This window comes from Lingula anatina, chromosome 8, assembly GCF_051362555.1.
Source record: "Lingula anatina isolate TDL-2025a chromosome 8, LinAna3.0, whole genome shotgun sequence".
NCBI lineage: Eukaryota > Metazoa > Brachiopoda > Lingulata > Lingulida > Lingulidae > Lingula > Lingula anatina.
The window spans coordinates 14,248,818-14,264,581 of NC_141774.1; the positions used below are offsets into that span (position 1 = coordinate 14,248,818).

Below are 15,764 nucleotides of genomic sequence, written 5' to 3' on the forward strand. Positions count from 1 at the left end.
TGCACGTGCACAAAACCTGAGTGGCACCAAGTGAATATAGGGGTAAGTGTATAATGACAAAGTCAAATAGAAAAAAATTCCTGTGAGCTGCTGTGGGATCAGTGGCGCAATACCTATGCGTACCACATTATGTTTGAGTTATCGTTAACAGTTTACATTTTATTAATTTCGTTCAATTAAAAGAACTGTATATTTTTAACACTTAGAGCGTGTTAATGAAAGGTAAGAAAAACAGGAGGTGGATGGTAAGTAATCCAGGGAGCCGGGTCCTTAGTTAAAGAAACAGCGGTCTTTATCATTATGTTCATATATATATATAATTAAAGTAAATAAATAAGTATCCGACACGTTTCATGTTTATTTATTTTTAGTTATATATATAAATTATCCGCATAGTTGAGCTCTCTGAATGCTACACACACATACACATATATATCTGGATTACAAAATACAGCTTTGTGTATATTTTACGCCATGCATGAAAATAAGTCATTGATGCATCTGCTTTATCTGCACAAGTTAATGCGGCTTGTATTCCGCGCCAGGGGAACGACTGTTTCTCAAACACGCGTCCAGCAACGTGGCCCGCAAAAGAGCTGTATAGGGCGAAACCCATTCACCAATCGTCTGATGTACTCGGCCTATTCCAGTGTATAGCCACGACGTGAGCGGTTGCCACGTCATTTAGAGGTGATTTCCTCGGCTCCAGGAAGCTTTTTCGCTTCGTTTTGAGTGCGATCGAACGCACACGATAGTTTATCACCCCTAGCTGCTCGAGGAAGCGTGACATTCAATTAATCATATTACATTCAGCGGGAGTCCCTGAGGAGTTGGATCAATATTTGTAGGACGATAGCTACATTTGGAAAGCACCCATAGACGTGCTTGGCTGCGCTGCATGTTAAAATGCATAAACTGTAAAAAAAAAAAAGAAGTTGCTATGTACATGTACTAGTGATTTGATATTGCAGACGGCATATAAGAGTTCTGATTTGATAATGGAGTTAACGTTGCCATAACAACTGTCAGAACCCTGCTACTGCTTGGTTTCAGTGGGCGGTGAACTACCATAATCAGTGTCACTGTCTTCATCTTCTTATTTCTGCTTTTCAGTCAGTGCACTCGGAGTCCGCTTATAGTGTCAATAGAAGTTTTCTCCGCGGGCAAAAGCCTCAGTGTGTTTTGATTTCTCTTAAGTCCAGTTACCTCCAGGTTGCTGGTAGTTTGGATTCTGGTAGGAGGGCCCTCCGCCTGTTTGGTAAGGGGTATATGGACCTGGCTGTTGGTATCCCATAGGGGCAGTGGGTGACATGTAGTGTTGAGACTGTGGTGGGAGCTGTTGTTGCTGTTGTTGGGCGGTACTTATCATTGGATAGTAGGGCTGACCCGGTACACTGCCCGGTACATAGAGAACTTGCTGAAATGAGAAAACACCAATACCACAGTGTACAATGTAATACATCTCTCCTTCTCTCTCTCTCTCTCTCTCTCTCTTGGGTGTGTTTGTGTCTGTTTAACTATAAAATATACTGAATGAAAAAAAAATTGTAAAAATTTCAACTTAAATTAATGGTTTTAGAATAAAAAGGCCAAAAATACCGTTTCTTGCTGGTCTATGGGCGAGCAGCAACAGCAAACGGAGGCGGACACGATGGCTACTATCCACTCAATGAAGCCCAGCCCTCCCGCTGCCACAAAAAACACGTACTGTAAAATATTGGCTTTGGAACTGATCTGTAAATAAATGCATGGGTATCAAAATGTTACTTTCAACTGATAATTGAACGTGAAAAACCCATGATTAAGATGCTCTGTATAATGTGGCACCCCTACCGCCATTATATTAATTGCAACAAGGGTACCCATAGTTTTAATTTTACAATCCCATAACAACAGTGAAACCGATCTTTGTGTAAATTGGGGCTGTGAATGGTAGAGCATTGACCTATTTAACGTGATGTAATCTTATTGAACTCCCTAAAGACTAATTATTTTGATGCGGCTCCAGAGTGAGGGGTATATTTTATAGTCTACCGGTGCCATTGTATAGGCATGCTGTCAGTGGTCAACGGAAGCCTTTACGCAGAGTCATGCATCCAAATATTGTCGAGACTATCTTTGGGGACTATGACCACCCATTTATGTTTTAGCACGATAATGCTACTGCATGTACAGGTAATGCAACAGTAGGGTGGTCATATGCCAACCAGACTCAGCTTAACACCCAGATTGGAACGTCATTAAGAATGTACGGGATATCCACGGAAATGGATAACTGAAGGATAATCCTGCTGACAAAAATGACCCCCATACTATCTATGTACCATATGTGGAACGCCAGCATTCAGCAAACGTTGCATAACTTTTGACTCCACGCAAAGACGCGTCAGGTGCGTCAACTAGTCCAGGGGATAAAGTACAAAATACTATATAAAATGTGGCTTTGATTATTTTACTATGGTTAAGTCATTCATTGGTTGTACAATCAGTACCTTTTTGTGTAAAGAATCTTTTGATACTTTGAAATAAGAACACTGGATCACGGCATGATCCCTATATCACTTTATCAAGTATAGTATAGTATAGTATAGTATAGTATAGTACAGTATAGTATAGTATAGCACAGTACAGTATAGTTAAGTATAGTATAGTATAGTAAAGTACACTATAGTATAGTACAGTACAGTACAGTTCAGTACAGTACAGTTTAGTATAGTATAGTTTAGTATAATATTGTATAGTATAGTACAGTACAGTACAGTACAGTACAGTACAGTATAGTATAGTAAAGCGGGTTTTAGCGCTGAAATACGGTTAAATGAACGATATTTTGAAGCTCTCGACAATTTTGAAATAATGCAGATATTTGACAGACTCTGGCTATTCAATTGCTAATAAAGGTACATGTAGCACTGTCGTTTAGTGCTCATTCCCAATGAAGCTATGGGTCTACGTAAGTCGATCCAACTCCATGGGGACCCTTGCTGATTGCAGTCAGTAACAGATTAACACTCCTCCTTTTCTTTCCGACGTACTATTATAATCACCTGCTTTTCCGCCTTCCACTCAATGTCCCCAAGGAGAGGTGTATTTACTTAACATGTGGCTAACATCTTACAGAGCATTCTGAACATCGGACTAAGAGATCCGCCGACGAATATGGCCGACTACTTGGATACTTGTGTAATCCCCGCGGGGAATGTATTTAGTGTCTATAATCGGGAATAAAGCGGCAAGCTTTTAGTTGGTCAGCATATTTGATCTGCAGATCTGTTACAGTTAGTCTGCGCTGTTCTAAATGTGCCCTCTGCTATCAGGACTTCTAAATTAGAAAGCAAAATTAATATTTTGTAAGGGACCAGTAACGCACCCTGTGGTCGGAGTAAAAAAAACATGCTGTCACTTTGGGTCATACTTACTATGAAAAAAGGTGAAACAATCACTAACCCCATCGCAGTAGGACCGAAGATTATGGCAGTGAGGATTGAAAACGTCTGGAAAGAGTTCCGCTGAAAGAGAAGTGAAAGTGAAAGTAGTATACATAATATATCATAAATTTGCTTCAGTATAGAGACCTGTTTGTCCCGAGCGTAATATATCTCAACGATACAACTGCATTTGTATGTTTTCGGAGATATCTTCCGTCATGTCATAACGTCATAAGAGCTCGTTTCTGTAAAAGTTCTCCATACCCGAGGGTAGGTAATTAATTGCCTGTCATTAGGGTAGGGGGAGGGGAGGGGGGAGGTGAGGGCCGCATTGCAAGATAACTGTCTTACGTAAAGACCAGGCAAAAGAATGTGTTGCCGTGACCGTACCGTTGGAAACTCAAAAACTTTCTTGGAATGGATATGTTGTATTTCGCTGCAGAAAAACTAACTACTTCTGAAAACAAGCAAAAACTGACATAAACTTTATGGACTAAAACTGAATTAAACATAAACCAATATGGTTCGGGGAAACCAGTGTCGCTGAACTGAAATGTCAGGGCGGGAGTTCAACTTTATACCTGTACGTGTGTCATGTGACACATGAACACATCTCACTACAATACTCTGATCTACTCTCTAACTTGTAATTACTGCGCGTGTTGCAGTTACAGAATGGCAATGCCCTTATCAAAATGAAACATTTGCAGCTACGAGTTTACAGAATTTGCAAGTACAATTTTATTGCTGCTAGTTTGAAGCCATATTGCAGCACATTTAATCCAAATTCAAAATAAGGAATTAATTTGCACCAATATTGCAGGAAATTTGCTGCAAATTCGCCGCGAATTTACAGTAGACCTGATATTTTGCTAAGGGCAGGCTCTCAAAACCTATCATAACAGATGTGCTGCCTGAATAATGAGAAACAATGTTTATTGACAGGTAGACGTTTAAATTACCACTGCTTCTTAATAAGTAACGTTCATTTTGATAAGATTCGTCTCTCTCTCTCTCCTTCTACCTTTCTCTTTCTTAATCATAATTGCCTAGGCTTATTACTCGTGCGACTAATTTGCCAGCTACTCCGTAAATAAGTCAATCAAACGATAAATTAATTTATACTATAATACTCATTTATCTATTTATTAATTTATTTCTGTTATCAATCACCAGGCATCGTTTGTAACTTTGTCGATTTTTTGTGATGCAAGCTCCGAAAATACCGGTAAAGAAAAACTAAAAATTAAAAAAAGAGACAGAGATTTGTATAACATTTGTTTTAGAAAGAAAAACCACTATCAATCAACTAAACACTAGTCATTTTTTTTCTGGGCATCAAACTTCAGGACATGTATCCAACAGCTAAGGAGCCGACAAGAGCAGGTACGTCACCAAATACAAGCACTATTATAAGTACGAGTTAAATGTACTAAGAAATAAATTCTTTAGAAATACATTTTGTCTTTCATAAAATCCTGGTAGATTCTTTTTCACTTGCTATGTATATCTTATACTTTTAAATTATATATTTAGTCTCGTCGGCCTATCATGTAAAGTATTGGGAGGGTATCTGGTATTATTAAAAATTAGAGAACAAAAACTTACCCAGGCACCGCACCATATCGGAGCACTGACCACGGTCAAGATGTGACCTATCTCATTATAAGTCATGTTGCGATGATAATACATGTTGGTATTGGAAGGGAGGGGGTTTTGGCCAACGGCAAAATAGTTGAGATGGAGGTCGGCCGCGCCACACCCTATTATTAGGAGTCCCAAAGCAATCTGGAATCCACCCAAACATTTGAGGGCACCGTAAGGAAAACGGTCTGGAGGCTGACCCGTCTGAAACAACTGGGTATGGCTTGCGTCCATTGTGGATCTGAAAGAAAATGGGAGCGTATAAATGGTGTGATGTAGCTTATTTTTCTTCCTCTTCTTTCCTTTTTTTATCTGCCACTAACTTAGAAACTGATCGTGGCTTTAATATCTCTCTCTCTGTCTCTCTCTCTCTCTCTCTCTCTCTCTCTCTCTCTCTCTCTCCAAATAGATATTTCTGAACAAAAATACAGGCAATACAGAAGTACAAATGATAATTCTACATATTAAAAAAAAAAAAAAAAAAAAAAAAAAAAAAACATAAAATAAACAACATAATAAAATGAGATTTACCATGAGAAATGACACCCACTCTCTTTTTGTCCACACCAAAATTTTACATTCAACAACTGTGTAGAAGTACTACTACTAATACACTATACGCTCAAGTTTGTTTTTTTTCCATAGAATTGCACCTACGCATAACTCGCAACTTAAAGCAATAATAACTCTTCCATAGAGATTCAAAATTCCGCAAGAAATACATAGTAAATAACGCATGGGAATATATTATATTGCATTTTACCACTAAAACGGCTGTTATTGTAGTAAAACTAAAATCTGTGCATTTCATTAGAGCTTTCGATACCTTTCTTCCCGGTCGTCAAGGTTGCCAATGACTTTGGGGTGCCACGCGGATTCTCGCGTTTATTCGAGACCAAAATAACCTATGGCGCCATAAGAAAGCAGACGCGTTATGCAATCCGTAGACGTAAGTTGCGAGTTTTTGTACAGTGCGTCGGATAACGAAAAGTCCAGAACTGCACACACTGTAGATATAAATGCACTTTGAGCAAAAAGACGAATATATCTTATGAATCTTATATTATTGTTATATAGTGTTGCTGTTGTCTGCTTTTCCCGCGGTTTTAAGTAGGTCACCAGAAAATATCGCGCGATATCGCGTGACTGTGCAATGTAGAGGTTTTAACAAAAATCCAAACGTTTAGGAAAAAACCCTGGACCAACTTTGAATGCAGGAATGGGGTCGTTGACCATTGCTAAGTACGGGAAAATTGCCGTTTACTCCAGGAAAATCCTATTTTTGGCCAAACCGAAGAGTTATTATGGCTTTAAATTAACGACTGAAAAAGTGCTTGAATGAAATCTAACGCCGCACTGTTTGGTTACTGTTGTTTTTATATCGAGACAGGCACAATGCGAAATCTAGGGTTCGAAAATGGGTAGCAAGCACAGGTGTGGCAAAGCGGAAGTAATTGTGGATATCACACCTGAACTTAACGTTTAAGTCTAAATATTTTCATCGTTGTCTTTTTTTTTCTATATATTGGATATATGTTGACAATTACGGTATGAGCACTAATGTACCCCCCTTAAAGTCGGACAAAAATGACTGTAAAGAAAGGTACGTTGCGTTGGCGAGGTGTTTCAGTTTGAGTCCGCCATTTTTTATTTATTATTTATTATTATTATTATTTTGTTTTTGTGTGTGTATAACTGATACATATTTCAAATGCTATAACGTCAGAGTAATATACCATATATTTTGTCAATCCTACAAGGTCCGTTTTACATCCTTTGCGACAGCAAAGAGCGAGTATCACCACAAATGATTCACTCAAATGCTGTTTTGTCAAGAGTCGCCACACCAAGAATAATTTAATTATGTGATTTTACTTGAATAAAACTAATCTAAGAAACAATAAGTGTGTAAAAAATATGACGTTTACCTAAACTCTTCTTCCCTTGATGACAGAGAAAGAGAGAGAGGGAGAGAGAGAGAGGGAGAGAAAGCAAGGGACGTATTTAGCAGATATGTCTTCTTGACTTACCTGAGTGTTTTTCAAATTAGAACGTGTAGCCGGTTTTCCTGTTCGTTTAAACCGTCTTCACCGCCTAGCCAGCCAGTCGGCGCCCTATCTTCACAGAATGGTTTCAGGTAATAAGCGCCACTTAAAAACTAATTCCCACCTATGAGCACACATGAATGTTGCGCCACTTAGTTATAAAGCTTGTCCTCAGCCGTGTCCTCAGTATGCAGCCTCAACCGATTCATAAGACATGACCTAAATCTTTGTTGAATCAATAACTCTCGCTTCTTTGGTAAACATGACACAAGGCAATACTGTTTAGTCTCGATGGCTTGGAGACATGATAAAAAATGTTGTTCTCCAGATTTGTATCCACTAATCACTCAATTACATATTCCTGTTAAGAGTTACATTTATTCCGAGCTCGAAAAATGGCATTTTTTGTCATCGGGGTCAATGTTTTGCAATACTAAGCCCGCGGTATAGACTACACATAAAGCAGGGCGCACATTGTATTAAACAATTACTTTTACAGGCTAGAGAAAGAAATGCACGTGCAGCATTCCTAAGTGCCGTCATAGGGGTAAGGGTATAATGGCAAAGTCAAATTGGAGAAAAAACTTTTGAGCTGCTGTGGTATCAGTGGCGCAATACCTGTGCGTACCACATTTTTTTCAGTGGGACCGACTTATGTTACAGTTATCGTTAACATTTTACATTTTATTCATTTCGTTCAATTAGGCTCCTAAAAAAGCATTGTATGTTTTTAACACTTAGGGCGTGTTAACGAAAGTTAAGAAAAACAGGAGATGAGGTGGTTTCAGGGCCGGATCCAGAGATATTTTCTGACAGTCTTCCAAATTATCTTTGTTGATCCATCCTCCATTTTTGACCGTCTTCCGACAGAAAAAATAGATACCCGTCAATGTTAACTCAAAAATCTGACCGTCTTCCAGAAGACCCAGAAGACGGCCTAAATCCGCCCCTGGGTTTGGTAAGCTTCAACTAATCCAAATAGACGGGTCCCTAGTTCAAGAAACAGCAGTCTTCATCACTATGTTCATCTCTCTCTCTCTCTCTCTCTCTCTCTCTCTCTCCATATACATATATATATATATATATATATATATATATATATATATATATATATATATATATATATATATATATATATATATATATATATATATGGGGAAACCAGGGAACCAGGAAACCACGGGAAACATAGGGAAGCTTGGGTGATGTTCTCTCTATCTTTCGCAGTTCGAATCAAATATTGGATAATGTTGGTTACAGCAACATCAATTGATCATTTGATCCACTCTTTATCCTATAGACTCCCACACAAACGTGCGAGCACATACACACACACACACACACACACACACACACACACTTTCTCTCTCTCTCTCTCTCTCTCTCTCTCTCTCACACACACACACACACACGCACTTTCTTTCTGTCTCACTCTCTCTCTAACACACACACACAAACACACAAACACACACACACGTACACCAATTCGCTGGGTTAAAGAGGGAACATTTGCTCGAAATCTTCATAAACTCAAATTGAGAAAGATTAAATAGGGGGAAAGATTCCCTTAAAAAACGTGTCTCCAGGTATACATGTAGGCCATGTGTTTTGAAAGCGCGCGAATATATCAGGTGTGTGAATCAGGTAATATGTCACCATTGTTATGTTTCTATGTTTTTTATGGATTGGCACCAATCTACATCAATGAATTAGTCAGTCACTATGTTCCAATGCGAAATCTGCGGTCTGTAGACCAATTGCTACTCAGCCCAGTAAAAATGCGATTAAAAACCTACGGTGATATATCTTTTAAAGCTGCAGGTCCAAAGGAATGGAATCTATTACCGCTGGAAATCCGAGCAATTCAGTCTACCAAACATTTTAAAAAAGAACTCAAAACATACCTTTTTAGGAAATATTTTGATTAACTCTTAATTGGTTTTATAAATCTTGTATTAATTGCATTTAATTGTATGGAATAATGGCTGTTTTACCTAGATTTTATTTATGATATTTTATGTAGTATTATTTATGATATTTTATGTAAAGTCTACTGAACATTTTAAATGGATTTTAGACTTAAAATAAATTTATTATTAATTAATTTATTTATTATTTCTATTTCATGAAACTCTGCATGTAGCTGCACTCAGTCAAATAAAGGAAGTCTCTAACTGGTTGAATTTTATTAAATTCAAACGTAAAACTGAAAGAAAATAAAATAAAACAAAATAAATAACAGAACAAAAATTGTAGAGAAAAATACTGAAAACAAATTTAAATACAAAATAACCTAAAAATTGATAACAAATTTACACGAAGTACATACGAAAGTGTAAGAGAAAGGATAGACGGAAACGTTGCAAAGACCCAAAGCCGGAGAAGTTTACGTTACTTTAGCGTTGAAATAATTTGCCTTACCCCCGACCAAGTGTGCTAATCGTTATAAAAGGATAGATGGAAACGTTGAAATACCCAAAGCCAGAGAAGTTTACGTTATCGTTGAAATAATTACCTTTTCCTGCGACTGGGTGTGCTAAAATGGTGTCGTTAGAGTACCCGTATCGTTCTGTGTAAGAAAGTGAAGTGAGCAAAAAGAAATAGAGAGGAGGCCTTATATACGCACCTATTATTTTTTTCCAGTTTAAGATAGGTTGTTTAATGTTTAGAATTTGCATTCAGTCTCACTTACCACATTCTGCGCAATGACAGTACATGTATATTTAGATGAAAAAATGATCTTTAGAAGAAGGAGATTATTTAAATATGAACGGGTATACACTTTATTTTCTCATTCTTATTTTCTTATTTAGTATGTTAATCCCAGTTAGCAATATCATTACATGCAGTTCTGTTTTTTTAATTAATAATTTAATTGTTACAGTGCCAACAGTCAAAAGTTACATGTATCAGTGTATAGTATTTACAAGTCTATGAAAGAGGCCTATGGTAGTAACATAGGTAGATTGAATGAGTACTGAGTAGGATGACTTCCTTACCAGTATTAGCGTATTCACTAATTAGCAAGTTAACTAATTATTTTTATTGATGTTAGCAGGATGCTAGCTCAACATAAGTCTTTTTTTACTCAGATTTATTTTCCATGATATACATTTTCATTTGGTGTGGCAAAAAAGAGAAATATTTTTGCAGGTGGGAACTGACAAGGACCGTCTAAATAATGTTGTAATGTTGTTCTTAAAATCTCTGTTTGGTTATTTCGTGCAGTAGAAGTATTACTACCAAATACTTACTACAATAGATCATTATGAAATACATGTCTTAAATGCTGGGAGTAGTTATAGGTGTGATAAACCCCTAGCCAGCCTTTTATAATAAGGATCCCTGTATACAGTGTACAATGGGGTCATAGATGACCCCACTTGGTCATTTTAGTCAGTAAAATAGCTTGGTCGCTTGGGGGTCAATGTGTTGATAGATAAGCATGCAGTCATTATTTAAGTAAGTTTGTCATGTAAAGAAAGTCAAAGCATGGAAGTTCAAGACATGTTTAAGTGGGCCTTATTTCTCAAGAAACAAGATAAGAATAAGACCATTTCAAATTTTATGATGTATACTTATTGTTACATTATTTTCCTTTGTTACACTTTCAAAGCTTTCAGAGCGCGTTTAACTAAGGCCAAGGATCATTCAAATGGTCCTTCCCCCATGCACGGTTCCCTTATCCCTTATCCCCTGCAATTGGATTACTCTATTTTTCCATAAAGATCTCCCCCGTCTTCTTACTGTTACCTGTGAGGAAAGACACGTGGTTTATTACCATTTCACTCCTACCTATGCCACCATTGCTGTAGCTAAGTCAGAGAAAATCTCTGGGGAAAGCGGAGTGTGGGAAATCTTGAGGAAACTCTTTACCAACAAGAATTCCATCTCCGTTTGCAACCACCAGCCCAAAGAACGTAATAGCCCATTTAAATTCCATGTCTAGGTATTGGTTATTAACCATTTTTGCTTGGATATCCGTCTTAGCTGAGATAAAAGTTTTGGTTCAGACAATGACAAATTAACAGTGTGCTTAACTCCGTCACGTGTTGGACGTCAAAGCACGGGTACTGTGCATGTATGTCAGACATTGAGCTGGAGAAGAAAACAAACCTTGACACAGGCTAACAAGAAGATCAATTTAACATGTATCAAAATGAGGTTTTAATGTAAATTGCAAATATTAAATATCTAGCCGTAGTTTTTAATATCATTTTTTTTATAAATGAAAATTTCTTACATTTTATCTTAAACAGCTTAACTATGCAAAGTTCTAGTGTAATTTTAGGCTGATTCGACATTTATTTCAGCTTGATAATAAAACAAAATAAAATTATTCTGGTTATATCTGTTGTTCGACTCTTGACCTCGTAAGTGTACACTTATTGAGACAGTATGAGAGCCATTGAATTAGACTACTTTCCCGTAGAAATATGCCCCTTCCATGGTGTCACCTGCATCGAACAGCAAATGCTTTATAACCATTTCATATTTGCTAATAGCACCATTTTTGTCGGAATCCATTTCAGAGAAAATTTCTGCAGAAAATTTAGCGTGGAAAATCTTGAGAAAATTGTCATACTCTTTTGCATCAAGAGTGTCATCCCCGTTTGCATCCACCAGCTCAAAGAACGTAAGAGCCCATTTGTCTTCGATGTCCAGATTATGTTCCTCAACCATTTTTGCAGTAATTTCGGCTTTGTTTTTGATCATGTCGTTTGCGGTAATGCTTTCTAAGTTATCGTCATTCATAATCTCTTTCCACCACTTGTCCCATACGGTCTGCAAATAAGCTCTCATTTTCTCTTCCTTCTCGGCAGACTTCGTTATTACTCGTACTCTTGCTGCCATCATATTTACAAACTCGTTTTTATCCAGCTTTCCATCTCCGTTTATGTCCAAGTTGGCTATGACAAATCTCCATTTGGCAGTCCAAATATCACTTGGTGTCTCTTCTTGTACCTGTAAGAGAAACATGCAATCATCATCTTATGATTAAGGTTCTATCAATTTTCACCGTTATTAATGTTCCCATGTTATTTTATCTATTATAATGATATAATTTTTTTTTTTTGTGTGTGTGTGTGTGTGTGTGTTTATGTGTCTTGCTAGTCGGTGCTCAGAGCATCACTGTTTACTGCCCGTGGCTTTCTCACATATGAGACAGAATTATAGTGTGTAGTTCTGTAGCGAGCAGTACTGTTTTATGGATCTTATTAGTATTTACTATTGAATTATAAACATGAACCTGAACTGCTAACACTGACCTTCCAATTCAACATTAGTTTAGCCAAATTGGATGTTTTTGTAACACCAAACAACAAAAATTGACAAACTTGTTTTTTTTTTTTTTTCATGCCTTATCCGAGAAATATTTCATTACATAAAGAAAAAACTTTGGTAAGTCATCACAGGTAATTTTTATACCTTTTTATCCTGTATAACCAGTGTGGAACCACTCGCCAACATGGCAACGGAAATGGTTTTCAATAGACTGCAGAACATCTTGGTTGGGTGCAAGTCTTCTTACAGAGGTTATATTCCAAGATCTGAAAGATATCAATTGAACCCCTCGTTATGGTCGCTCACAAAACCATATCACATTCTCCTATTAATATAATTAATCAGCAGGCCTATATACAGCAGTTCATTGGTGAGTCTGAGGAGGCGTTTCAACACATTTATGTTGCTCAAGGCACCTGATCACACCGTCAGTTGGACCAATATGGACATCTTGGACCGTGACCCCCCTTGGTTCAACCGAAGGGTGTAGGGGCCGTCTACATTAGGGCCCAGAGATCTTCACTGACTGCGGAAGGCGCAACCTGTCTCACATCAGGGACAGTGTTATAGCGTGTAGTTCTGTAGCGAGTTGTACTGTTTTATGGATCGTATTAGTATTTATTAATTATTTATAAGTACATTGCTTTTATCCACAAACGCAAAGAACAAAAACGTGGTGATTTACCTTGGCTGTCCCAAACAATCGTATGTATTCTACCGACTTCGTTGATCAGCAAAGGAATAAGAGAAAACTACGCAATAATTATTTTATGTTGGAAAAGCTTTCCCATCCCATGGTGGTAATTAGCATGATAAAGACGCCAGGTGATGATCAGACGTTGCGTGTTGTTCGGTTTTTGTAACATATCTACATCCTTTTCAAATCATTTTAACATGTTTGTGTATGTGATAATACATCCATTTCGAAATATTTGATATGCTACATTATTTGAACAGGTATTATGATTTCTGAATATAAGATTTAAGGAAAACTGGTCTGTTTAATAACTGGGCTCCCACAAGTCCATATACTTCTATACAAAAGACAAGTGAGAGTGCTAATACTACTTTTTTAAAATCTCAGTCAAAATTTCTTTGAAATCGTGGTCACCATTGTGGATAAATAGCACCAGGTCTACACGTGCGTATATTACTGTCTGTCTGTCTTTCTGCCTGTCTGTCTGTCTACGTATGTCTGTTAAATAATGTAGAATGTATGAAATGTGTTACTCAAGTTAGCACTTACAAAAAGGCCATAAACACTCACTCGCGCGCACTGCGCACTTACACTCACACAGACAAACATGCATACAACAATATGTTTGCATGCATTCTTCTTGATATAAACATTAAGTTCCATTATATAAGTTGGAGAAGAAAACCAATATATGAATCTGATCGGCATCTATGTTTTAAACCGGTGTATTAGTAATCCAAGTCCCCCAGCAACCGAGGTCCGTAGTTCCGTAGTCCGTAGGACCTCGGTTCCTGGAAATGGTTGTCAGTAGGACTAACATTACTTGGGAATAGTAGTCCTACAGGACTTAGGTTCCTGGCTCATAATTAGAGTAGGTAGGACTTGTATTACTGGTGGACTTTTATTCCTGTTACACCTATGACAGTAATGTTAGTCCGGCCTTTTGAAAGTCCTATCCTAATGCAATAATACGATTAAATAATTATAATTATAGATTATATGAAAATCCTTCTGATGAGCCATATATAAGACAAAAAATGTGGAGTCCTCAATTTCAGCTCGTCTGTGTAGTGGTTAGCGTATAATACCATAAGGTAAGTATTCATGGAACTCCCTGCTACCCTGTACATGCTTGGGTTCGAGACTTACCTTTGACATGACCTCACCTCCTACGCCCACCTAGGATAACTTGTTGTAGGTTACTGTTTGTTGGTGTTTTTAATGTATAATATTCTTGATTATTACACTTACAACTGTTTTTTGTTTTGTATTTAATCTCAAAGCGCAAAAATACCAAAGGAATATTACAGAACATTATATATGATTTGTTTTAAATCCTCTATCCAAGAGCAAATTTCCATTGAGTCTGGGGTTATTTTTCAATTTCTGCGATTGTAAACCGAAAAATTAATCCCGTGTTTTGTGTTAAGCCTACGATTTTTGGGTGTTACGGAGGCCGTGGAGGTCGTTGAGATAGAGGAAAGTCTGCCTTGCGAGTCGCAAGAGCCACATGAGATGTCCTTTCAAGCAGGGACGCTAAATAAAGCAAACGTTTAATATATCTTTAAATCTAGTATATCTCTTTATCTATTTATTCATGTCATATCTTGGTGTAAACTATATAGGACATGCGTTACTAAAATGTTAGGAACGCACGTCCCATTAGGACGTGCATTACTACACGTAGAGCTTGCATTACTTAGGAGCATTCGTCCTACCGACACTGAATCCTAGTAACGTATGCCCTAGGACTTCCATTCCCAGCAATGCATGCCCCAGCAATACTTGCATTCAGGGCGGACTTTCGTTACTAGGACGTGCGCTCCTGCCACACCGGCAGTCTGCCCGCATTGTATGATGCAGCAAAACAGCCGTGCAAAAAAGCTGTGTCTGTATTAGCAGTATTACTACATACATAACCGACTGTTATTACTACCCGCATTGTAAAATAGACTAAAACACATGTCGCGGATAGTTATATATCACTAATATATTTTTTTCATCCTGCAGTTGTCTTCACTCTGAACGAAACAAATCTAGGGGACCATTCCCAGACCCTATCGTGCTAACCGTGGTTCGATCTATATCCAAGAGGATTCTCGCTAAATTGCAATAAACTCAAGCCGCTTAAACTAAAAGCAATTCAGCTCTGTTAGATCGATCTAGGTATGGGAACCCAGTCTAGGTTATAAAAACCCATCCACCCAATAGCTCACGTATCATTTATAACCTTGACTACTTCATATGCACTCGTTTTTTGCCAACTGAGTCCCATAACACGTCCAAATGTTTGAAATAATGTATGGCACACATATTTAATCTGATATATAGCATAATTTTATATGATGCAGCAGCGTAAAATATAACATTTCATTATTATGTTCCCAATTATTATTCTATTCCCAACAGAGAAATATTTGTTTGTTTTCTAAAACTATATTTCCATTTGTTAGCTTTCTAAAAGTATATTTCACCTGTTAGCTTTGCAAAAAGTAGTCAAGGTACCTTTATTTCTACTTCAATATATTCTACAGATTTAAGCCAAGTGCAAATTGTAAGTGTACCCCATGGGTCTTCTATTACACTTAACAATAATAAAGATGGAAAAAGTAGTACATGCTTTGATTTACCTTAATGTTCCAAATTCCTGTGTTTCTTTCCGAT

General features: G+C 37.4%; 2 protein-coding genes across 3 annotated transcripts; both read right to left on the reverse strand.

Annotated features, from left to right (window-relative positions):
* Positions 1–351: 351 nt before the first annotated feature.
* On the reverse strand, positions 352–7,508 carry LOC106177272 (uncharacterized). Of its 2 annotated transcripts, XM_087018826.1 has the most exons (6): positions 7,103–7,508; positions 5,037–5,313; positions 4,602–4,667; positions 3,420–3,509; positions 1,600–1,734; positions 352–1,417 (listed from the first exon to the last, which is right to left on the reverse strand). In XM_087018826.1, exons 2-6 carry the CDS (start codon positions 5,304–5,306, stop codon positions 1,193–1,195), a joined length of 786 nt encoding a protein of 261 aa, XP_086874952.1. In that variant the 5' UTR covers positions 5,307–5,313; positions 7,103–7,508; the 3' UTR covers positions 352–1,192. The 2 variants fall into 2 exon arrangements, with proteins under 2 accessions (XP_086874952.1, XP_086874953.1); XM_087018827.1 differs by lacking the exon at positions 4,602–4,667.
* Positions 7,509–11,530: 4,022 nt separating this feature from the next.
* On the reverse strand, positions 11,531–12,625 carry LOC147760428 (uncharacterized). Its single transcript, XM_087018772.1, has 2 exons — positions 12,548–12,625; positions 11,531–12,082 (listed from the first exon to the last, which is right to left on the reverse strand). Exons 1-2 carry the CDS (start codon positions 12,623–12,625, stop codon positions 11,531–11,533), a joined length of 630 nt encoding a protein of 209 aa, XP_086874898.1.
* Between the last annotated feature and the right edge of the window lie 3,139 nt (positions 12,626–15,764).

Coding starts and splice junctions, on each gene's coding strand:
- LOC147760428 (XM_087018772.1), bottom strand. CDS start 12,625: ATGTTCTGCAGTCTATTGAAAACCATTTCCGTTGCCATGTTGGCGAGT. Junction 12,083..12,547: donor TGGTTATACAGGATAAAAAG/GTATAAAAATTA, acceptor TTTCTCTTACAG/GTACAAGAAGAGACACCAAG.
- LOC106177272 (XM_087018826.1), bottom strand. CDS start 5,306: ATGGACGCAAGCCATACCCAGTTGTTTCAGACGGGTCAGCCTCCAGAC. Junction 4,668..5,036: donor CGATATGGTGCGGTGCCTGG/GTAAGTTTTTGT, acceptor TTTAATTTTTAG/TTTTTCTTTACCGGTATTTT. Junction 1,418..1,599: donor CCATAGACCAGCAAGAAACG/GTATTTTTGGCC, acceptor TTCTCATTTCAG/CAAGTTCTCTATGTACCGGG.